Here is a 23798-nt window from a genome sequence, read left to right as displayed (position 1 = left end):
GAGACAAAATTTCTGCTACCTCTAAATTTTCGTCCAGCTAAGAGATCAACACGGTTACCGTTTATATTTTCCTATTCTTATGTCTGAGTCTTTGTCTTTTCATGAACATGATTTTTCTTTTTTTCCGGACCAAAAGGGAAAGAAGGAGAATTTGGTAAAAATACCAAACAAAACCAACTTAGCTATTGACGCATGGCTCCTTCGGTCCTTCCTCTCTCAACGTATGTTTCTGTTTGCAGGAAGTGAGGAAAAGATGGTTTCTTTCTATGTTTAACGTCAAGTCCGATTAGCGAAAAGCAACAATATTATTATCAGATCTCCAAGAGTTCTCAAAAAAATTCTCAAACCTTTAATATTTGGCAAAATTAACATATCCAACAACTCTTGGTCCCACCTTCTAACTTTTAACACTTGAAAAAATGACTCCACACACATATAAATGGACGTGCGTCTGCACGTATCCATGCCCCATGCATGCCCACCTCGCTCCTTCCTCGAGCTCTTTGCCCTTGGGCTTGCTATGCGGGATTGGCAAGGGGCACACTCAACGTGATACCTTGCCGATCCCACACAACAAGCCTCACCGCCTCCACGCGTGATCTCTGCTCTAGTGGTGGCGATGTTCCTCACTGATCCCGCACAACAAGCCCAGTGGTGAGGGTTTCAAGGAAGGAGGGAGGTGGGCATATGTGGGGTGTGGATACACATGACAAGGACTATGCACATTTATTTCCGTGTGGGAGGTAATTTTTTCAATGTGCCAAAAGATTAGGTGAGGATTGAGAGTTGTTGAAGATGTATTTTTTTAATCTTACCAAAAATTAAAGAATTGGGAGAGGCTTTTTGTGGAACTCTTGGATATGTTCTGGGACCCAATTCATTTTGTGGGCGCGCATGCATGCAGCATGCAGTTAACAACTTCTTCTTAATAAAAAGACAAAAGAACCCGCTTCCTTGAACATGGAAAGGAAAATGTGAGACTGGTTTTCAAAAAAAAAAAAGTGAAACTGCCTCAGTTGGGTCGGATAGGAAGATTGTGGAGCTTGTCGGGTTGAATTTCATGCCATCTGTGGGCTTCTTTTTTTTGCCCATATATCAATTTTGGCCTGCTCAACATTGCTTTCCTTCCGTGTTTCTGAATTCTGCAGGCTGGCTGAAGTGGCATTTCTCCTTCCTGCAATGCAAGTCGCTGACGTCCACACTCCACATCCTGCAACCTCCTATCTCCTTCCTACCTGCAGTCCATCTGCCATGGCTCTTCTTAATTGCTATAACGGTGAAGTTAAAAATAATTATTTTATTGGTTTCTACTAGTTTTTTTCTGAGAAGAAAAATAAAAAAAACTCGTTATTATCTGGTATAAGATGCATAGAGATATCGAAGCCACAGGTAGAAAAAGCAGTATACCTTGTTCTTCGACATGTTTTCTCTTACAATAAATTAGTAGTAGCATAAGCTAAATTTTAGCAAAGCAGGGCAATGACATTATTATTGTAATATATAGAGTATCTGATTCGATGACGATCTCGATATTTAACAGGTAGATTAACGCGTGAGATGGGTTAAGCTAGTTAATGACGTACCCAGCGGCAAGCGAGAGAATCTTCCAGCGCACCGCGTCCAACCAGCCAACTGCCCCAATACGGAATTCTTTAGTAACAAAAACTAAATTAAAAGCAGAATATATAATAATAATATACCCCACCAACAAACTCCATATAACTTAATAATAGAAAAAAATTTCCATGACAAATTTCTTCCTTCGTTTATTTTTTATTTACACATAAATACTCCTATATATATATATATTAATTAATGAAGAAAAAAGACAGAAAGAAATATAAATACACCATCCGTCTTATAGTATATAATACTTAACCACTTTCTTTTAAAATACCAATTTTTAACCATTTTATGGTGCAAAAACCAAAGAATATATTCATTTTTCTCACAACACTTCTAGAGAGAACAAGTCAAAATAGTCAAATAGAAGTGTATATTTCGATAACCAAATAAAGAAGTTGTATGCATGGTCGTGTTAGCTAGAAATTAAGAGTATACTTTTTATAACGCAATGTTGCCATACCTACCACTACGATGCATGCTTGCTAACAAACGCACAGCTAACTACGAATCTTAGCTTCCTCAGTCCTACCAGCTCTTGAAAAATCATTGTTTTTCACAAAAGCTTAATTAGGCTTACAATGATACCAACATATCCATAAAGTCGCAGCGAATACACCATATATACGGCACCAACTAACTAAGCTTATCGGTTGAGATTGTATAAAAAAACATGTAGTTTATCAAACTTCATATGATATTAAAAACTATATGTAGACATCAACAACCTTTGAGTATTTACTTTGGAAACATTCAAAATATATGTATAGAATTTTACTCAAAATATCTGCAAAATCTCATAATTTTCAAGGACTTTAAGCATATACTTCTTCCGTCACAGAACAAATTAACTTTTGCTTACAGGTAGAAGTTGATTTATTTTGAAATTAGGACAGTACTCTACAAAAGCTAGTGGTCAAACATATACTAGCAACTCATTAAGGGACATAAGTGAACCATCTACTTATTACACATGGAACCGTAAAAACCTCATAGAAAAATTTATCTACATGTTTCCAAACTTTTTAGGATGATGAATATACATAGTGTGTCCATGTATACACATTACTGCAAGATATAAACTTAATATAGAAAAATCCATGCAAAAATAACAATTTTTAGATGTATATGTGCATTAGAGGACAAGATTCGCAAATTTGTTTTCAGCGTATATGCGGATGAATTTTGTTAGTTTGATTGGTATGATTTTTTACGGAACGAGTTTGCATCTCTAGAATAACAGTTACATCTACATATGCATTATGGATGCATATCTTTTATTTTTTTTTATAGAAAATATCCCTAACTATGTTCTTTTTCCAAAAAGTTTGCCAATATTCTCCGTTTATACAATTGAACTATATGCATATATCAGATCGCATGTAATGCTATCATGTCAAGTTTTCTCTAAACCTAAAACACTAACAAAATGAGCCATGAATTGAAAATGCCTTTTTCTAAGCCTGGTTTTGTTCAACAATCGTGATAGTGTAATAAAGTGAGGTATCAAGCTTTGTTTAATTGTTCATGACAACAAAAGCCACCAACTACTACACTTTAGCCAGCCGGGATCCAGGGGCAAAACCGGGATTCCGCCAAGCTGAGGTGAGCAGGTGGAACTTTCCTCTCCTCTCTCTCTCTCTCTCTGTTGCTGTGCCTCGGCCTCTTCCACCGCCGCCGCGTTCGCTGCCTGCGCCACACCATCAGCGACCTCGCCGCCGGCGACGGCACGCACCAAGCCAGCCGCCCTTCCTCGCCTCCCACGGAAGCCTTCTCGCGCGCTTCCGGGGGCGTCTATCCTGACAGGTCATAGCCTCCTCTTTCTGCCTGGCTCCTCGTCACCATCCACTGGCGCTGAGCCGGCGTGCGGGTGGAGATCCATTCGCCTTTGGATTGACTTCTTCGTTTATCGGTAGGGAACCTCCTGATCGCCTTTGTTCTAGCTGTTCATTTTGTACCGGGTGACCATTTCGTTGCTTTGACTGTGGGCAGTAGAATCCGAATCTTTGACACCATCTCCATTTTGTTACTCGCGGATTTGTTTGCTGCGTGGTGCCATGTGAATCTGAGCTGATTCAATTAGGCTGTTCCTATTCTTCAGCGCGCGAGATTAATCGAACTAAGATGCGGTTGCGGTTTATTTTCTAGAATTTTGGGTTCGATTGATCCATTCCTGTGTGGTCTTAGGGGCAGCTCATTTCTTTCTTTCTTTCTTTTTTTTTTCTTTTGGCGATGCGAATTTCTTTTTTCTAGTATTATTATTATTTTGATTTGTCAGCTTGAATATTGCAGGTTGAAGCGGCTTGATTTGCTCACCAGAAATCAGACTTTCGAGTGGAATTCCCTTAATATAGCAATGCACTAGGGTTTACTGTTCACTAGTAGGCTACTGTCTCTGCTATTAGGAAGCTGACAACTGTCGTTTCCAAAGCTCTTTGAAGTTTGTGTTGGGGGGCGTTGCTATTCTGGGTGATAACATGATAAAGCAGTTCCTTGGCCGGCTCCCCAAGAAGCCATCCAAATCCGGAGATAAGGATCCTATTGGCCGGTCCAGCCCCTCAGTGTCGCATCCATCATTGGGTCCAAGAGCTGGAGACAGGGCCGCCAACTCGAGTAGTCATCCACCGGTTATCTCCAGCTTTGGGCTCAGTTATGGGAGTGGCATGCATGTCGGCAATGCAAACGTGAGGGCACACGTGAATGGTGATTCAGCCACATCAGCATTTCTGTCGTTACCGAGCTTTAAGGATGTGCCCAACACAGAGAAACAGAGCTTGTTCATCAAGAAGCTGAACTTGTGCTGCATCCAATTTGACTTCACCGATCCAACAAAGAACATCAAGGAGAAGGAGATAAAGAGGCAAACTTTGGTGGAGCTTGTTGACTATATTGCTTCGGCCACTGGGAAATTTTCTGAGGCAAGCATGCAAGAGATCACAAAAATGGTTTCTGCAAACCTATTCAGGACACTGAGTACCCCTCCCAGAGAGAACAAAGTGGATGGCTTTGATCTGGATGAGGAGGAGCCTGTCATGGACCCTGCATGGCCACACCTGCAGATTGTTTATGAGTTGTTCTTGAGATTCATTCAGTCTCAAGAGACCGACGCCAAGTTGGCTAAACGATACATTGATCACTCATTTGTTCTGAGGCTACTCGACCTCTTTGATTCAGAGGACCCTAGGGAGAGAGAGTACCTCAAGATGATACTTCATCGTGTCTATGGAAAGTTCATGGTTCATCGGCCCTATATTCGGAAAGCCATTAACAACATTTTCTATCAGTTTATCTATGAAACTGAAAAACACAATGGAATCGCAGAGCTATTGGAGATTTTGGGAAGTATCATCAATGGGTTTGCATTGCCACTTAAGGAAGAGCATAAATTGTTCCTCGTTCGGGCTTTAATCCCACTTCACAAGCCAAAGTGCATTGCGATGTATCATCAGCAACTGTCTTACTGCATCACCCAGTTTGTCGAAAAGGATTGCAAACTTGCAGATACAGTTATCAGAGGCCTGTTAAAATATTGGCCCATCACTAATAGCTCCAAAGAGGCGTTATTTCTGGGGGAGTTGGAAGAGATATTGGAAGCTACGCAACCTGCAGAGTTTCAGAAGTGCATGGTCCCTCTCTTCCGCCAGATTGCGCGGTGCCTGAATAGCTCACACTTTCAGGTAATGTTCACCAAAGTGTTGCTTCCTTCATGAAAAGCATATCCATTTGTGTTCCTTATTTATCAAATCTTCTGTTATGTAATTTTCTTTGGTCCCTGTCTTTTCGGAATTTATAGAAGGCATGGCCTGCACAATGATAATCTCTTCTTGTTTATTCTGTTTCTGTTCAACGCATGTCAGTTGCTGCTTAAAGGCCACCTTGTGCAGTAGTTTGAGTGTTTGGGTAGCTTTTGGCTGTTGGTGGTGACTTGATTGTAAACACAATGCCAATGACTTGGGATGCCAAGGGTCAAGGGAATTCCAAATAGCTTATAAGGATTTCTCTGGAGCTTGTAGCTCTTCGGAAATGATTTTCGTTGAGTGAACAGCCAGAACTAAGTATGAATTCCTTGTTTGGATTTAGTTTTAGTCACTTAAGGGAAAATTTTAATTGAAAACGAAATTCTGGTAACCATATCAAAGGAAAGTAAAACAAAAATGTCTCCTTTTGTACAGCTTAGAGTAGGCAAGCACTAATTACCTGCTGACCATTAAAGTCATGTAGGACACCAATGAATTGCCACTGCTAACTTTGGATGCATTAAAATGGGCCATTACTTATTAAACTGAAGTGCTCGAGGACCATAGATTTTCTGTCCATTATGTCTCATCTAATGTAGTTTCTTTCTTTCTCATTTCTTGAAATTCATTTACGTTAATTGACTGTTACAACGAATTACGCATGGTGAAATGTACTTTAGAGCTATTTTTGCATCTTATGTCATTTACAAATAGACTGTAGAGTTCAGAGTCCTGGGATGTCCTATCTTGTTGATTAATGGTCTCTTTAGACTTGAAGAGCAGCAACGAATTTACCATAATGTAGAGTTTCAGTTCTGTTACATATCTTCCCTGAATTGTAGTAGACATGCCCTGTTACAGTGGTTTATAAGAGAAAAATGAAATATTTTATTTGTTATTCTACATTCTGTACAGTAACTATTTGTCCACAATTGTTGTCTTTATCTGATCTATGCACAAAAATACTGTGGAGTTTTGGAACAAAATATTGTGAGGGCGATCTTTCATTACATTTCAAATCCACAGTTGTGTTTTGGACCATGAGACATGTGAGACTGCTTATTTTATTAAGGCCTATTGATATTGCAGATACAGAAAATATAATTAATTGATGAATAGTAACTGATAGCATGTATTCCTGTTCAGGTGGCCGAGCGGGCATTATTTTTGTGGAACAACGACCATATCGAGAGTCTGATCAAACAAAATAGTAGGGTTATACTACCTATCATCTTTCCTGCACTGGAGAAAAATACCAGTGGGCACTGGAACCAAGCTGTGCAAAGCCTTACTCTAAATGTTCGAAAACTGTTCTCTGACCATGATCCTGGACTATTCACCGAGTGTCTGCGGAAATACGAGGAAGAGAAAGCGAAAGAGAAGGAGGTTAAGTTGAAGCAAGAAGCCACATGGAAGCGCCTTGAGGAGATTGCGTCAGCGAAAGCGACAAGCGGTGCAGCAGTTCTCGTCTCTCGACCCTTGTCCCGTCAATCTTCAGCTGTGTAGCAAAATCAAAATTGTTCATCTGGTAAACAAACGCGCTTCTCTTTGTTAGTTTCCAAGTTTGGGCGAGTGTTTTCTAACAGATGAATCTCTCAAATTTCTAGGTGTTCATGAAACATTGTACAGGATTGAGTTGTATATACGAGGTATATTAAGGTGGGCAAATTGAGAAACGATATGATATGATCTGAGAAGCCAGCTGGGTTAGGCACAGTAGCATCATTTTCTTGATCCTGTATCATTATATTTAGCATCGTCAGGAGTTGGCTATGATTTAATTGTTTTCACCTGCTGGTCCTGCAATCTTCCCATGGGTATCTGTTTCAGAGACAAAATTGGCTTGGCGGTAGTCGGTGGATAGAACCCTAGTTTAGAGTCTGAAAATGAGTCATGTTGTTGTTCTTGAGTCTGAAATTGTTGTGAATGGAAGTACAATTTTCTGTGAAGATGTAATTCATATGCGCAAGTATAGCATCATTGCATGAACCATGCATGCATTACTCATCATTAGAAATTATATCCTTTAGGTTCATCATCATGTTATGGCTTCAATTATAAATGCCTGATAAATGTCAACGGTTCAAGATGAAGATGACATGAAATCTTCACGATAGAATTGCAGTTCTACTGATGATCCTAGCTAAAAGCACGCAACATTGATCATAGAACTACATATGGTGCGCTTCCTTATTGGAACGTGCTTTCTCATTCTCGTGGGTGTCGACGGTGATCACGGCTTGCCCTGGGCTTTCATGGCCAGCAGATCCTTGAACGCGGGGCGGCAGTAGGCCTCGCCGCCATGTTCGTCGAAGAACATGCCGGCGACGGCCTTGTACATGGCCTCCGTCATGTGGACGCCGTCCCAGTTGACGTACTCTGCCGGGCGCGCGCAGGCGGTGGTGACCTGCGGCGAGCCGCAGGTGGCGAAGAGGTCGAAGTTGTAGGCGCCGCCGCCGGAGCCGCAGCACGTCCGGAAGGGCTCGCTGAAGCCGTACCGGGCGGGCGCCCGCATCACGGCGAGGTGCGCGGCGTAGTAGTCGGCGTAGGCGACGACGGCGCCCGGGTGCCGCCGCCGGAGCTCGCGGAGGCCCGCCAGGAGGCGGCGGTTGTGCACGTAGCTCTGGCGGTTGACGGAGGCGGCGCAGCCCACGGCGTCGCGGTCGTCGGCGCGCGCCAGCGTCATGGCCAGCGGCAGGCACCCCGTCAGCGGCAGCCCCTGCACGATCACGTACTTGGCGCCTCTCTGTAGCAGCCCCTGCCATTTTGTTTTTTTTTTTTTGCAAACCCAAAGATAGATTATAAATATAGATACATAAAGCATTGATATTTCATAGTATGATCAAATCCACAGGCCGATTCATGCAGTTGCTTTGCAGTGAGATTGAAATGCAGACCATACTCGTTCATCAGAGTTGCTTAGCCATGGTCCATGGCCGGCTACTGCTTGGATCTAGAATTCCAGTGGACGGGTACTGCATGGCAGTGGCAGGAGGACGAAGAAGGGACAGCGCAGTAACAGCAGGCATGTACTGACGGTTGGATATATAGATGCAGAAACCTCAGAGCCTCATCAAATCCATTCAGTACTGCGTCAGTACAGTTACTGCAGTCTACTACTACAGTACTGACGGTTGGATAGATGCAGAAACCTCAGAGCACATGCATCTTGGCCATAGCTCCCATCTATGGTAGTACGTATACAAATCAACCTTAGCTAGGTCCTTTTCTTTTCTTTTTTGGATTACGCAGTTCTTCTGGTTCCAAAAAAGAAACCTAGTTTGTTAAAAGGGGAAGTTCAGCTAATGGTCTCACTATTATGCTTAGCATCAGTGCAAGGACTAAGTAGTTGGATTAGCATAAACCTACCTAAAATTGGCAATTCTGTACTACAACTACAAGTGGTCAAGTGTGGCCAAGTGCAATACAAGAAGGAAGACAGGACTGTGGTACAGACAGCAAGAGATCTATCTCCCGTGTGTGCAAGGAGCCAAGCAAGAGATACTTTTTGTTGAAGTCCCTAAAGAATTTCAGCGCAATTTGGCCGATAATTTGCAAATTCTTAATACTGAAATTGAAAACCAAACCAACCAGTGGTTAGTTTCCCCTCCGTAGTCTATTGTATAGAAACAACACCCAGCTAAAATTTAGTAGCCTAAACTTTATAGTTGGACTAACAACTAACTAATCAAAGTGATCAAACAGGCCCTAGGGCTTAGGTTCTTGCTGATCTGAGCTTAATTACTCCATGTAGCAAGTAGTGTTGTTATGAAGAGGAGATGACAGACAGCTAGGCATGGTGATCCAAACAGGCTGCTAAAGGCCCAGTGCTAAAATTAGAGAATTCATCAATAATCCACGAGACAAATTTATTAAGTCTAACTAATCCGTCATTAGCACATATGTTACTATAGCACTTTATTGTTAAATCATGTAGTACTAGGCTTAAAAAGATTCATCGCACAAAGTAGTCATAATTTGTGTAATTAGTTATTTTTTTAGTCTAATTAATATTTCATATATGTGAAGAAAGGTATTTGGGCAAGTAAGCAGAGTTAATGCACCGGCGACCGGCCGGCCTGTGCAACCAAATCATCATCAAATGCTCTCTGACGCCATGGATAGCGCAAGATGGGGATCAGGCGTTAATGTCGATACCAACCAGATGCAAATCTCAACAACTACTCCATCTCTCCATCGAGTACACACGGATCGACTACTGTTGTAGTATCTTAGTAAGTTAAGTTATTAGGGCATGCGATTATTAGCACTAATGGCGGCGCGGCGGCCGAGATAGCTACAGCAAGGTGTACGGCGACGACGATGGCGACGTCGTACAGTACAGTGCGTGCATACCTCGACGAAGGCGGTGACCCTCTGGACGGCCATGGTGCGGACGAGCTTGGGAGGGATGGTGTCGCGGGCGATGACGGTGTAGGCGTAGTCGTTGGCGCCGATCTCGCCCACCCAGAAGAGCGCGTCGGCGACGGCGGTCCTCTCGCCGGTCCCGGCGGAGGCGGAGCGGAGGTGCGCGTCGAACCAGTCCAGCTGCGTCATGATGGACTGCGGCGTGACGTCGATGCTGAGGTTGTTCCGGGCGAAGAAGTCGTGCTCGATGGCCGTGGCGCCGGCCACCGCGAAGTTGACGCCGACGGCGGTGGTGTTGCCGGAGGAGTTGGAGGTAACAAGGTAGGGCGGGAGGTAGGTCGGCAGCGCCAGCGTCTCGGCGAGGAAGTCGACGACGAGGCGGCCGTCGGAGTAGCGGTTGGTGGAGCGGTGGAAGAAGGTGGCGCCGTAGGGCGGGCTGGACACGTAGCCGAACGAGTAGGGCCCCGTCGTCGAGTGCGTGTTCCCCGTGTCCGTGAACGAGTCGCCGAACGCGTACACCCTCCGGAACAACGGCGACGGCGGCGTAGCGGCTGCTGCTGCTGCAGGGCCCGCGGCCACGGCCGGAGCTGCCGTCGTCGCCACGACGGCGAAGAGGAGGAGGAGGCCGAGGCGGTTGGCCGTCGTGGTGGTCGCCATGCCCACGCACCACGCTGCGGCGCGCGTTAGCGACAAGCTTTGTTTGTCACTCCGAGTAGCTACTAGCTAGCTAGCTAGCTACTTGCGGTGTGCTCACTAGCTTACTCTGAGCGCTTGTCTTTATACTAGCTGAGCTGGACGAAGAGCTGTGAGAAAAAAAAATGGAATGGTTGTATGGCTGGCGAGGTTTTTTTTAAGAGCTGTGAGTTTTTTTAGTACATAGTAGAATATACGGTGTACTGTACGTACTCCAACCCTGCACTCTCCATGGACAGTGCAGCAATGCGCTGGCATGGCATGGCATGCCTGCGTGGCGTTGGAGGCATGGCATGGCACGACTACGATGGACGCATTGATTCCGTGGGCACAAAGTTAGGTGCAGTGGGTGCACCACCAATGCAGTCCACAGACGCACGTACGCGCGTGCACCACCGCCAACTGCGCTCGCCGGCCGTGGCAATTCATTGCAGGGCCGGCGAGGACGAGCATCGCGGCCGCCGGCCGGCAACCACCGACCTCATCGATCCCGCGTAGTGCCGATGACGATGGCCGGCGGCGTCCCATCCGGTCCCCTCCACAGTTGAGCGGCACCCACTCCCGTTGTTCATGCATGTGTCGCAAAATTTGATGTAACGAGAAATCTTGAAATTTTTTTGTTTGGTTTTTAAGTTGAACTAAATTGGAGATGTTTGTTAGCGTGATACGGCAGCAGTGTAGCACTAGCACTTGAGTGGATTCGATGGATCATCCGGTGACACCGTGCAGTGGTTATTTCACGGAGGCCCGACGAGCAGGCAGGCAGCCCGCGCGGTACGTAGCCATGACCATGAGATGCAGATGCGCCTGTCAGGTCAGCACATCACCAATTCACCAGCTTCTCGAAATAAAGTTCCTCCTCATGTGGGCCTGATGCTGCCTCCAAAATTGGGACATCATAGGTGACGGTGGGCTAAGGGTAGGCCCAACATTGGAGGGAAGATCAAATTAAACATGAGAGTTTAAATTCTGAAAGACTTGTAAAGTTCAGCGTCTGAGAACTTTTTAAATGCGTCGTCTGTTTGTTTGAGCTTATCACCTAAATCTACTAGGCAAATTAGTAAATAGTACTTTTAGTTATGATTTTTCAGACAAGCGAAAAAGCTTATTAAGGCCTTAGATCTAAAAAGGTTTTGGATTTTGACACTGTAGCACTTTCGTTTATATTTGGTAATTCCTGTTCAACCATAGACTAACTAGGCTAAAAAGATTCGTCTCTCAAATTACAGATAAACTGTGCAATTAGTTATTTTTTATCTACATTTAATACTCTATGCATGTGCCGCAAGATTTGATGTGATGAAGAATTTTAAAAAGTTTTTGGATTTTGAGGTGAACTAAACAAGGCCTAAGATGGAGAAGAGAGAAGAGAAACATGTTATAAGGTATAAGAAAAAAAACTTTATAAGAGAGACAAGTGGACCGAGTATATAAGTGGGCTAAGAGTTGCAAAGAACTTTACAGCTAACAGCCGGCTATATTATTAATCTTGCTTGCATCTGCACCTTTATGTGTGGTGTACTTGTACCCACCTCTCATGTGTTTTCAGCACATGAAAGTAAAATCCGTAGGGCCACGTGCCTTCCTAATGTGCACAATTGGATGTACGTTAGGATATGTGCACATTAGGACAGAGTCTATCTTGATATGCATATATTCTTATGCACATCAAATGGTGTATTAAGAAAGTACTATTGATAGTTACTCGAGCAGTGACATACATAATGAACGAAATCACATAGAGTAGGTTTGGTTGGCCCTCCAAATCTGGTTTTTTACTTGAATGAGTCAGATTTGGGGTGTTTGGTTGTCTGGCCAGTCCTTGGAGCTAGGCTCTATCGGGCCTGCCGTATAGCCAGGGCGGCCCAAGTAGAAATACCAGGCTTCATGATTAATTCCCGTCACTTCTTGGTCTTCACTCTCGTTCTCTTTCGCTACTAGTCCTCTTCACCGGTGGTGACTAGTCAGCTGTGGTGGTGTTCGATAAAATATGTGAGAGCCGGTAACCTTACCAGAAGAGAGAAAAGGTAATTCTATGCAAAACAAGATAGACAACCAAATACACCCAAATGCTAACCAGGCTAGTATAATGTACACAACCAAACAACACGAATTGGCCTAGTTAGAACAAGCTAAAGCTAGCCTAACTTAGTTTTGCAAGCTAAGATTATATAGAAAACGAACCAAACACACTCATATATATATATATATATATATATATATATATATATATATATATATATATATATATATATATATATATATACACATATCATGTTCCGAACAGCTACGAGTGGTAAATATTTGCACCGCGAAAGTTGAGATACACTGTAAAATTCACGTGTTTGACCAGGGCCCCACCCAAAATGGGCGACCTCCGTGAGACCCGCGTGGCCAGTGTCCCAACGCGTGGCCACCGTTGGAGTGAAACGGACACGCCAACCCCGCGCTCCTTCGTCTCCCGCCAATTTCTCCCGTCGGAGTCGTCGGACGCCTGCCCTCACGCCCCTCCCTGCTCGGATATATAACACGCTTCCGCCATTGTTGCCGCTTCTAGCAGCTGCTTCATTCTATTTAGACCTAATAAAAACAAAGATTGTGCGTGATCTCCGTCCGTGCCGCCGGCCATGGCCTCGCACCGGGCGCTGCTGCTCCTCCTCCTCGCTGCCGCGCTCGTCGCGGCGCTGGCCGCCGTCGCGTCCGCCGAGGACGCCAAGCCCACCATCCTGACCCCCGTGGCGCAGACCCCGCTGGGGTCCTTCGACGGCGACAAGGCAGCCTCCGACGACGACACCGTCGACGACGACGAGGACGCCGCGCCCGTCGGCGCGCCCAACGGGGCCACCATGACCGAGCCGACAGAGGTCCCCGCTCCGCCAGGCGCTGAAGCCACCGCGGGCGGCGCCGCCGTCAGCAACGCACCCGCCGTACTCGCGGCGGCTGCGGCGCGCGTCTGCGCCGCCGCCGTGGGAGCCTTCGCCTTCTTCTGAGATTGATTTCGTGTCGTGCAATGTTTTACGTGACCATTTTCTTCGATTTGATATTTGTAAGCACACATCAGCTAATCGTCTAATCGTATGTGTAGCTATTTCTATCCAGGTTGTTTATATGAGTTTTATTCACATTACCAAGTTTGACCTCATAGATGCTTCTCAAGACAGCGCCGTGATGTTGCTTCGTAATCTTCCGACAGATATATCATCATGCTCATGCATTCCCAAATTAGGCCTTGTTTACTTCCACCCAAAATTCAAAAACTTTTCAAAATTCTTCGTCACATCGAATTTTTAGACGCATTTATAGAGTATTAAATATAAACAAAAATAAAAATTAATTACACAGTTTGGTCGAAATTTACGAGACGAATCTTTTGAGTCTAGTTAGACTATAATTGGACAATAATTACCATAAACAAACCAAAGTGCTACAGTGTCACGAAAAAATTTCGGTCCTTATTGTCACGAGGTACACTGCGGCCTAAAGTAAATTAGCGAATTGCACGGTCAAAATCAGGCGAGGATGGGAGATGTACATTTATCACAGCCACCTTGCATCCATCCCATCCAATCCCAGCTGGACAACATAATACTCGTTTGGATCCTCTCCTATCTATATGCTCCACATAACCTACAGTACAGCCACAAATTCTAGGAAAAAAAAAGGCCCTAGTCCTAGAGCGTGGTTTCTGGTTTAAAACAATTTTGCCTCCTGTTGCATCTTCGTGTGATTCCTGGGTCTCCTGTAGCTGTAGCGTGGTGACAGCTATACCCTTCCGTCCGTGGTCCGTGGATTCAGAACAGTGCGTCGATGAAGCAGCAACGCCTCAGTCACTGATTTGCAGTGAACATGTAAAAGCAGTAGAACGACTAGCGTCGCTAACATCCACTCTCTATACTGCATCGTTTCCATTCTCTTGGTCCGTTAATTTGCGGGCATCCGGTGAGACAGGTTTGCTTACTGAGGAATGATCGTCGGCTGCTTCCTGAAATTCAGAAACAACCGAATAGGGACAGAGTTTTTAGTCTTTCGATGGATGCTCAGGAGTCAGAACGACCTTCTTGCGTTTTCATAATGGAAGACACGTTGACAGAAACAACAGGATACCTTTTCTGAGGATAAATTCTGAGCCTTTTCATTTCTACTATGGTTGACTCCACCATTGCTATTAGTTACGATCGGTCCATTTTCATGAGACTCCTGTTTAATATTCATCATCAGTTAATAGGACTTCACCTGCTGAAATAAACAATATACCAAGTAACAAAAATAGAGACTACCTGTTGATCTTTTTTGTCTCCAGAAGACATATCAGAATTTTGTGTTTCATCTAGGAAGCTAGATTCAGAACTTGACTGTTCTGATTGTTTTGCTTGTCCCAGAACCTCTTTTCTCCTTGATTCTTCCTCCTTTAGTTTCCTAAATCTGAACACAAAAATGCCGAAGAATAAACAATTGAAGACTTTCAGGTTCAATACAACTTAACTTATCCATTAATCCTTCCAAGGACACAAGACAAAAGGCACGCAGAGTTGGAAAAATCATTTTTATCAACTTACATTTTTTTTCTTCCTGTCAGATGCATCGACCTTATTTTAGAAAAGAAATAAGAAGTATAGGTTTGAATTGTAAATAAGCACAACCCCAAGCTAAATGTGGCACAGAATAAATTAAATACCCATGACACTACAGTGCCAAAATATAAGTGGCAGCATGCATCTGACCCTATGTTTAAGTCAACCGTTGGGTCCCAGAATTATCACCAAACATTGGATTGTGCATCTGTCCGTAGTAAATGGATTTCATTTCATAATATTCCAATCAGACTTATCCAAGTGTGCATTGTTGCAAGGATCCTGGTCCTGGATCCAATAATTCACTGGCCATGAATTTAGTGTTGCAATAGTACAGGCATTACCTTTCACCACGTTGTGGCCCACTTGGTTTCGGCTCTTGGCTGGGTTGGGGTTTACTAAGTTTAGGGAGAGGTTCAATCTGAACAGTAGATTCATTCTTCTGAACAGTAGTCGATTCTTCTCTTGAGAGTACGTCAATATATTCTTTGACAGGATTTTTTGCACCTCCAAGTTTTTGAAGCCACACTTGTTGTGCAGTACTGAGGATATTATTTGTAAGCCTGCAGGAAAGCGGTAACTTATGCATGCCATAAATAAATATAAAAGATAACAAGAAAACAAAACAGAAAACAAGCGATATTTGGTAAAATTTATCACATAAGTGAATATAAAATTAGAACAGTTATAATTAAAACAGGAAAAATGTGAAGAATTTATTTTCAATTATAGAGCATGCTATATTCTGGACAAAACTAGTTTACCAACCTTTTAGTTGTATGGGTTTATAAGACAATCAATGGCTACATCTACCTTCGAGCCAAAGCAAGTTTTACAAATATTTAGCAGTCAAGCATATCCCGACTTATTAAAGGCAATACTGATAAACATTTTGATTATTTGGAGGAACTGTATTAATGAAACATGCAACTAATCATAATAAATAGAGTGATTCTGATTAAATGGTTGAACTGCATCGATAGTCAGGACTCAGGAAGCAGTCAATATATAATTTACTCAAGCTTACAAAATCAAAAGCAACAGCAGAACACTGGCGATGTTTTCATTAACCATTTGGGGTGGGGGTGGGGGGGGGGGGGGGGGGTAGCAACGGCACACAGGTCATGTGAGTCTCTCCCTCACTCCCTCTGTCTTCTCTCTTCTAAAGGGATGAGTACTCTCCTCCCATAAGGTAAAGCCAAGGGGCCATCTTCTCCCCTGACCCTGAGTTCGAGTTTTGTTTACATACATAGCTGGGATAGCAGACCCAGCTCAGTCAGTAATGCCACCGCAGCAGAAGGGTATGCAGTACTGGGACTCTGGATCATTTAAGTAAATAGAAGTTCAATTTGTAAAACACACTTACCAATACAGACCTAGTCCAGAAGGCACTGAAAGAGCAAAGTAACCAATTAGCAATGGTAAGAACTTTGTTACAGCCTGAGCACCTTGTTGGCTAGGATCATTGCTCTACAAAACAATAACATGCCAAACAGCATGTTAGGGACTTCAAAATAGAAGAAATTGGGCTACTGATGTATACTTGTGTCAGGCATAAAAAAAGAGAGTAAGCCCTCAATATTGAACATTTTCTCAATTCCCTAGTTCTTTTCCTTGAATAATGAGAATTGAAAATTTTGGAAAAATGACTACAATACAGATCTCTAATGGTGTGTTCAATTTGAGGTGTGTCTATCATGGGTTCATAGGTCATTCTACAAATTTTGCTGGGATCACATGTCCTTTACACTAGTCATTTACTTGTAAGGGTGGGTGGGTGGTTAACAGATCTACCAATTCCACTCCTCAAACCAAACAAGTAGGTCAGATAATCAGATTCAGAGCTAGGATTGGATTGGACGATCCATCATCATGCCACTCCTACCAAACACTTCATAGACTTGAAGCGAACTGACAAAAGAAAGCTATCTGATCTACATAAGAATCATGTGGGTTGAACTGAAGTCTTTAAGCCAATTCATATATCTTATATGATTATTCATTAGCAGGTAGGCTAAGGAACATTGCTCCTACTCTTTATCATGTAATCATTATTCATTAGTTTGGACACATGATCAAGACAGTTACAATGCTGGATCACTCCAAAGTGGGTGATCGAATACACGTAATCAATTTTTAGAACCACGTCAAATAGATATAAATCAATCAGAAACAAAATGTCCATGCAAATATTGAAGACCGAGATGCATGTGTTCCTAAAGTAGAATAGTACCTTAGTGAATAAACATGTTCAAAAGTTGCTAAAACTAACCTGTGGTGGCTGCATTACTTGAGTAGATATGTATTGTGAAATGACAAGAAGAACTGGTAACACAAGGTATGCCAAAGTGTCTGACCAGCCAAGAGGTGGATGACCATCCTACAATATCAGCAATTATACTGATGTCACAAATATAAAACAGACCCCATATTCTCCAGAAGTGCCAATCACCATTTTGAAACAGTATCTAAATAAATACTTATATAGATCACCATAAGGCGTAAAGCAGCATTAACAGGGAAATTTCCAGGGTAACAGAAATGCTGAACCTTAAATGTGCTTACTTTACGAAGTCAACATTTTAAAGCATCTACAGATTTCAAACAGGCACTAAAATCATGTTCAACCACAGTTTACTAACTTCAACACCAGCAAATAAAACCAAATTTGAACAAATCAACCAGATCTCAATTCCCTAGTCAAGATGAAAATTCGCCCATCCTAGGGTAATAAAACTCAACTGTTGTAAATTCTTCCAATATTTATGCAAAACACAATAGTGTTCAAACAGAGGATGCAATGATGTGTCACGAATGTGTGCGCAGGAAACTGAAACTGGACTAGTGAATTTTAGTTGTCATGAACTTAACTGCAGAACAGATCAATCTCGATGGAGGTAAATAATTGAGCATCACAGAAAATTCAATGTGATCCTTATCAATGCAAACTGCATGCAAAGTCAATGGAGCTCCAATAATTTAGCTGCACACTTGCACTATGCTGCTAAGTACAAACAAACTTAAAAATATATAAACTGAATATGTAAGTCAATGGAGCTCCAATAATTCTGTTTCTGTGTACAAGGTAACAAATCTTATGGTACGGAACATCAACTTATTCATGATCAGTGCTTACAGTAAAAGGAAAAAGCCAGGATATTCCCTGGCCATTTTGTCGAGCAGCAATTGTTGTAGGACCAGCCAAAGAAGGTATCCAAAAAAAGCCTTCAGTCAGAAGTCCCTTTTTAATGAAGACACATACACATCAGGCAGAGAAAATGTTTACTGTTCAACAAAGAAGAATTGACAATGACAGAATAGATGTTTCAGCATATCAACCTCATTAGCTACATTTGAGAGAGCTCTGTATAGACCAATCCAAACTGGTATTGTCACAAGGGTAGGCAAGCATCCTATTGAAGGAAAATGCCAAAGGAAGTACATGTGAATAACTAACAGAAGGATGTATACAAAACAGAAAAGGTAGCAATAGACTTATAGACAGTAAAAGTCTGAACCAAAATGACAAGACTTTCTATTAAGACTTGCTATCCATTGAGGATGGAGGAGCATCCACTGATAGGAAAAACATCAAGCATGGTAAATCAGAGCTAACCTGCAAGTGGGTCAACACCAGATAACTTGTATAAGCGAGCAGTTTCAAGTTGTATCCTTTCCTGGTAGAGCAAATAAATGATTTACAAACTCAAAGTTGTAACCAAAATCCATTTTTGTGGTCTAAAATGCACTTTATAACACCACTGCACTCTACGACAAATCTTAAGTGAGAGCCCTTCCAAGAAAGGTGAGATTTTGTAAATAGAGTAGTCTATTTTAAAAAGGGCTTGAAGAAAATGTGCACTTTGCTATACCCCATGGGCAAAATTACCCCTGTTAGATTGATGTTATAATGGACTTTGAGATAAGCTATCAATACATCAAGATCTAATCACAACGCTTAAAAACATTGTAACAGCTTTGTGAGGAGAACAACCGAGTAAAACGAGAAAAGTAGACCTTCCACTTGATAAGAACCTCAAATTACAGTGAAATAATATTTCAAGTACTGTGACAAACTGACTGTAAGGTTTATCCTTACTGCCATACAGTGAACACTGAACATTGAAGGATACAATGTAAGAACATGCGAAGTGGTCTGACATAAGAACATGTGCAGTGATCCAATATATATTATTTTATAGATCAATGGCTGTTGTCGGAAGAGATTGCTGCTGCTGCAGCAACAGCCACTCAGAAGCACCTAAAGCTGCTAGACACTGCTCAATGCAGCAACAGCTGCTAGACACTGCTCAATGCAGCAACAGCTGCAGCCACTGTGGAAAAATCACAACTGAGCATAGCCAACAAGTAAAATATAATCACCTGATCACCAGCATATCGTTCTTGAATGGCCTTCACTTGAGGTTGCAGTGACCTCATTGCAAGTGCAGACTCAACCTATAAAAGAACAACATAACGTGCTATTTTCAATACTGGGTTCAAAATGGAGATATAAAGCACATGCGCTGCTTATAGCAGCAAGCAGTAAATCTGCAAAACTTGAGGGCACATCTAAGCAATGTCCAGAAAATTGAAAAATTCAGTTGCAAAGATCTTCGCAGGAAAAATGAAATGTTCACATTTCAAAACAAGTGCTGCAAGACAATGTAATACTAAGAAACCATAAATGTAATACCCTACTCAAATGTTAATGAAACGGAACTTGTTAAAGTAATTCTCTTTTGCATCCTTCAAAGAAACCACCAGTAATTGCTGCCAGCCAAAACACTTGTGTAAAAGGACGGCAATTAATGCCTAGTCTCGTGGTATGTACACAATTTTCAGAAAGGTAAAAACAAGGAAAGAATAGGTTTTTGAAAGGAGAATATTTCAGCTGGTTGGAACTTGCAAGTGTATGTCTTTAATTTTATATCATTTATCAGTAGTGGGTAATGCTTGAATGCCGAACTTAATCCATATAAGGCCCAGTCTCATTAATTGTCTGACTCAGAGAGCAGACAATTAATCTCCTAAGACCATGTGTTTCACATTTCTCTACCCACAGTTCCAGCATTAAAGTTTCTGCCAGAAAGAACCAATACAAAGTATGAACTCATTCATTAACTACTTGATCAAATGAGGTCTAGAAAGGCACCATTTTCTAGGATATCTTTGAAGATAATCGTGTAAGCAGAAGAAAGAAAATACTGACACAAGGCCAAATATGCAGGGCACATCTGTAATCAAATATCGATAAATTTTGCTGAGCTGCAGTTGAGAAGAATTACACCAATAAGAGGAACCATGCCCAGGGAAAAGTATCCCTTCACTATTGAACTTTGAATAGCCTTTATGGCAACCTACATTCAACTACATAACAATACATCCTGACTGTAGATTCTCCTAGCGGTTGAATTTCTTTTTTTTTTCTTTTTTTTTTGTTGGCAGGAGTGGGGGGTATCCTGACGGTAGAAGCATAGCATAGAGACTCACCTGCTTCTTTGTTAGAGGAAATGTAGCTGCCTTAACAAGAACAGTGAGGAGAATTATTGCAAAGCCATATGAATAAGGAACATGAAGAGCTGATAGACCATCTTTCAGAACCTGCCAATGGGGAAATGTGTTGAAAGTGTGACACAAACTCTATAAAAATATCAGAAGAAGGCACAGACGGAGAATAAGCATATGTCTATATGCACATAATGAAAAAGTATATTATAATAATTATCAATAAGTACATAATATAACCACTAGAGGGATCACTTATACAGTTATATGATCATATGCACAAACACGAAGGAAAATGGGGCACAAATACTGCTTCTCTCTTCATCTTCTTTCTAAACAGTAGCTACAAGTACTCTCTAATTAGGATTTGAAGGTCAAATTGACTAACAGTTAGTCAAAGTACATGCACTTTTAGTGTACAAAAGTTGCATCAATAGATTAGTGTTTGAAAAAACTTTTTATATGATACGGATAGCAGTTCACAACATGTTGTAAGAGAAATTAATGTTCAAAGCATACATTTCATAGAAATTAATGTTCAAAGCATACATTTCATCTTCTATAGCTAACAATCTTTTTATTGGTAATTACAACAGCAAAACATGGTACTTCCGTTCTCAAGAATCAAAGAAGCATGAGTACATAAATTATTGTGTGCTTCAAACACATTAATCAGCAACAGTTGCAATTAACTGAACACCAATTGTTGCATGCAGTCATTTCCTTTCTCAGAAACACAATCGATCTTTGTCCTTCAGTCCATATTCCTGCCTAGCGGTACTCTTGACAACTTAATCTCAACTGAAGTGCTTGAAGCATGGATGTTAGGGGAAGTTTTATTATTATTATTATTGAATAGTCAAACAAGTTGGTCCTTATAAATCCCTGGAGCGCCTCAAGGACTGCAGCAATTACTAATATCAGTATCAACACTGTCTGCAGGAGTGCAGGTCTAAATCAGAGTCATTGAAATAATGATGTCAATATATCATCGTGGCAAAATATATAGGTAGGAGTTTGAACAACCATTGGAATAGCAAAACCTTGGCTTCATAGCTAAACAAAAAATTTAATCAAAATTTGAACCAGGAAATATAATGATAAGGCATCCGTGAAGATGTTGCCTAGTGGCATAGCTTGCATACTGTCACGGAGTTGTTGGCGGCCTAGGTGTCTAATCCTGCAACAACCCTTCAACTGAACCAAATACCGCCTAGGGTCGGTACTCTCCACAACATCCCACTATTTTTATTAAAAAAAACGATAGCACTGGTAATCGCAGTGCCTGGAGTGGGTGTTGAGAAAATAATTGCGGTGCCTCAAGTGGGTGTTCAGAAAAGCTAGTCCAGAGAATACCAGGGCTACATTAAATATTTTGGAACACGTTCAGAAAGCATAAACGCACCTTCCCAACAACAACAGAAGAATACCTTAGCTAGATTCTGCAAGCAACGCACAATGTAAGCAAGTTCTTAGTAGATTCCAGCTAACACCCCTACTGTCGTCGTGCCATTGCATTTCGAGCGCAAAAATGGGGTGGGTGTCACCGTCAACTCACAGTCACAGTTACCCAAAATCCCAAAACGAAAATTCAAAAACGAAAAACAAAATAGAGGAGACGCGTCCGCACACGGCACGGGGAAGCAGCCGCAGCGACTCACGCAACCGCGGCATAAACCCCCCGAGTCAATTGCAGCTGGAACCGAGGCACGGAACCGCACGCGAAGCGGCGGCGGCCGAGAACGCACCTTGAGCACGGTCTCCATGGAGTTGGTGATGCCGGAGAGCCAGTCCCCGGCGGCCTCCTTGGTCCCGCCGTCGGCGGCCGTCACGACGGGATCCGCCGCGGAGACGGCGGCGTCCGCGACGGTGTAGAGGAACGCCTCGACGCGGCCGAGCAGGTCGCCGGCGTCGGCGGGGCCGAGCGCGGCGACCGGGCGGAGGCGGAGGCGGGAGCGGGAGCGGAGGCCGGGCCGAGCGGAGAAGCCCCGCGGCGAGGGCAGGGGCAGGGCTAGGGTTTGGGGGCAGCCCGGGAGGTGGAGGTGGAGGTGGAGGTGGCAGGGCGCGGCCATTGGAGTTGGACGAGGGACGCACGAGGGCGGCGAGGCGGTGGTCGGAGGCTGGGTAGGAGGCGGTAGGCCGGCCCGGCAACAGCGAGCAAGTGGCGAGTCCAAGTGCAAGTGGGGCGGCACGGGACGGGCACGACACGACACGGAGGCACCGAGGCACGACGAATTTTGTAGCAGGAGCCGCAAGGCGAGCAGTGGAGACGTGGAGTGGACTGTAGACTAGGGTCTTGTTTAGTTCAACCTGAAAACCAAAAAATTTTCAAGATTTCCCGTCACATCGAATCTTGTGACACATGTATGAAACATTAAATATCAACAAAAATAAAAACTAATTACACAGTTTAGCTGTAAATCACGAGACGAATCTTTTGATCCTAGTTAGCCTATGATTAGATAATATTTGTCACAAACAAACAAAAGTGCTACAGTACTGAAAACTTTTTACTTTTCGGAACTAAACAAGGGCCTTGTTTAGTTCCGAAAACTGAAAAGTTTTCGAAACTGTAGCACTTTCGTTTGTTTGTGGTAAATATTGTCCAATCATAGACTAACTAAGATCAAAAGATTCGTCTCGTGATTTACAGTCAAACTGTGTGATTAGTTTTTATTTTTGTCTATATTTAATGCTTCATGCATGTGTCGTAAGATTCGATGTGATAGGGAATTTTGAAAACTTTTTGGATTTCGGGGTGAACTAAACAAGGCCAAGGCCTAGTATAACAGCAGTGTTTCGATACGGAAGGCAACGCAATTCACGCGTGCCTTGGCGCGGATACGCACGTGGGCCGGTACTCTGGTGGAGTGCGTCGGGGGCGTGGGCCCCGCAGTTGACGGGTGAGCCTGTCAGCCTAAGGTGGGCCTTTCTTTTTTTTTTTGAGAAAAAAAGGTGGGCCTTTCCTTCTATATGGATGGATGCATTGGACTGTAAGCCCGTATGAGAATTGAGATATTGGGCCGCTCGTCATGGTGCCGAGTGGACCCAGGCTCCCAGCGACCGATCCAGCCATGCTCTTTTCTATTTCTCCAAAAAAAAAAGCATGGTCTTTTCTTCAGTGTATTGACTAGAGATTTGAGGATAAATGCTGTTTGAGTAAAGGTGACTTATTAGCAAATAGAATAACAGAATAAGGTGGGTTTGGTCTGTTGTGTGAGCTTATTTCAGCTTCTCTTATTGGATTAATGGTATCCAGGGTGAAGACAATTATAAGGCTTTGTTCATCTGAAAATTG

At 42.9% G+C, this 23798-nt stretch overlaps 4 protein-coding genes and 1 long non-coding RNA gene across 5 annotated transcripts in view; 3 read left to right on the top strand and 2 right to left on the bottom strand.

The window, feature by feature from the left end:
• Nucleotides 1–1590, top strand: part of LOC110431901 — a 5145-nt gene extending 3555 nt beyond the window's left edge. The window contains exon 4 of the long non-coding RNA XR_002449371.1: nucleotides 1149–1590. This is a non-coding gene — a long non-coding RNA (uncharacterized LOC110431901). The remainder of the gene's footprint in view (nucleotides 1–1148) is intronic.
• On the top strand, nucleotides 3213–7329 carry LOC8060891 (serine/threonine protein phosphatase 2A 57 kDa regulatory subunit B' theta isoform). The gene is made up of 4 exons (XM_021449431.1): nucleotides 3213–3535; nucleotides 3916–5300; nucleotides 6507–6888; nucleotides 6968–7329. The coding sequence occupies exons 2-3, from the start codon at nucleotides 4101–4103 to the stop codon at nucleotides 6864–6866; spliced, it is 1560 nt and encodes a 519-aa protein (XP_021305106.1). The 5' UTR covers nucleotides 3213–3535; nucleotides 3916–4100; the 3' UTR covers nucleotides 6867–6888; nucleotides 6968–7329.
• Nucleotides 7386–10480, bottom strand: LOC8080159 (GDSL esterase/lipase At3g48460). The gene is made up of 2 exons (XM_002463489.2): nucleotides 9717–10480; nucleotides 7386–8118 (listed from the first exon to the last, which is right to left on the bottom strand). Exons 1-2 carry the CDS (start codon nucleotides 10383–10385, stop codon nucleotides 7594–7596), a joined length of 1194 nt encoding a protein of 397 aa, XP_002463534.1. The 5' UTR covers nucleotides 10386–10480; the 3' UTR covers nucleotides 7386–7593.
• On the top strand, nucleotides 12906–13603 carry LOC8060890. The gene has a single exon (XM_002466065.2). The coding sequence runs from the start codon at nucleotides 13049–13051 to the stop codon at nucleotides 13409–13411; it is 363 nt and encodes a 120-aa protein (XP_002466110.1). The 5' UTR covers nucleotides 12906–13048; the 3' UTR covers nucleotides 13412–13603.
• LOC8080158 (ALBINO3-like protein 1, chloroplastic) lies at nucleotides 13808–22727 on the bottom strand. The gene is made up of 12 exons (XM_021450868.1): nucleotides 22249–22727; nucleotides 20486–20596; nucleotides 19376–19450; nucleotides 18609–18669; nucleotides 18332–18405; nucleotides 18129–18233; nucleotides 17265–17372; nucleotides 16359–16462; nucleotides 15337–15555; nucleotides 14699–14843; nucleotides 14526–14618; nucleotides 13808–14403 (listed from the first exon to the last, which is right to left on the bottom strand). The coding sequence occupies exons 1-12, from the start codon at nucleotides 22570–22572 to the stop codon at nucleotides 14311–14313; spliced, it is 1512 nt and encodes a 503-aa protein (XP_021306543.1). The 5' UTR covers nucleotides 22573–22727; the 3' UTR covers nucleotides 13808–14310.

The sequence above is a fragment of the Sorghum bicolor genome, chromosome 1 (assembly GCF_000003195.3).
Source record: "Sorghum bicolor cultivar BTx623 chromosome 1, Sorghum_bicolor_NCBIv3, whole genome shotgun sequence".
In the NCBI taxonomy this organism is placed as follows: domain Eukaryota; kingdom Viridiplantae; phylum Streptophyta; class Magnoliopsida; order Poales; family Poaceae; genus Sorghum; species Sorghum bicolor.
The sequence above is the reverse complement of the archived record's forward strand: the minus strand, read 5'-3'. Positions and strand labels throughout refer to the sequence as shown.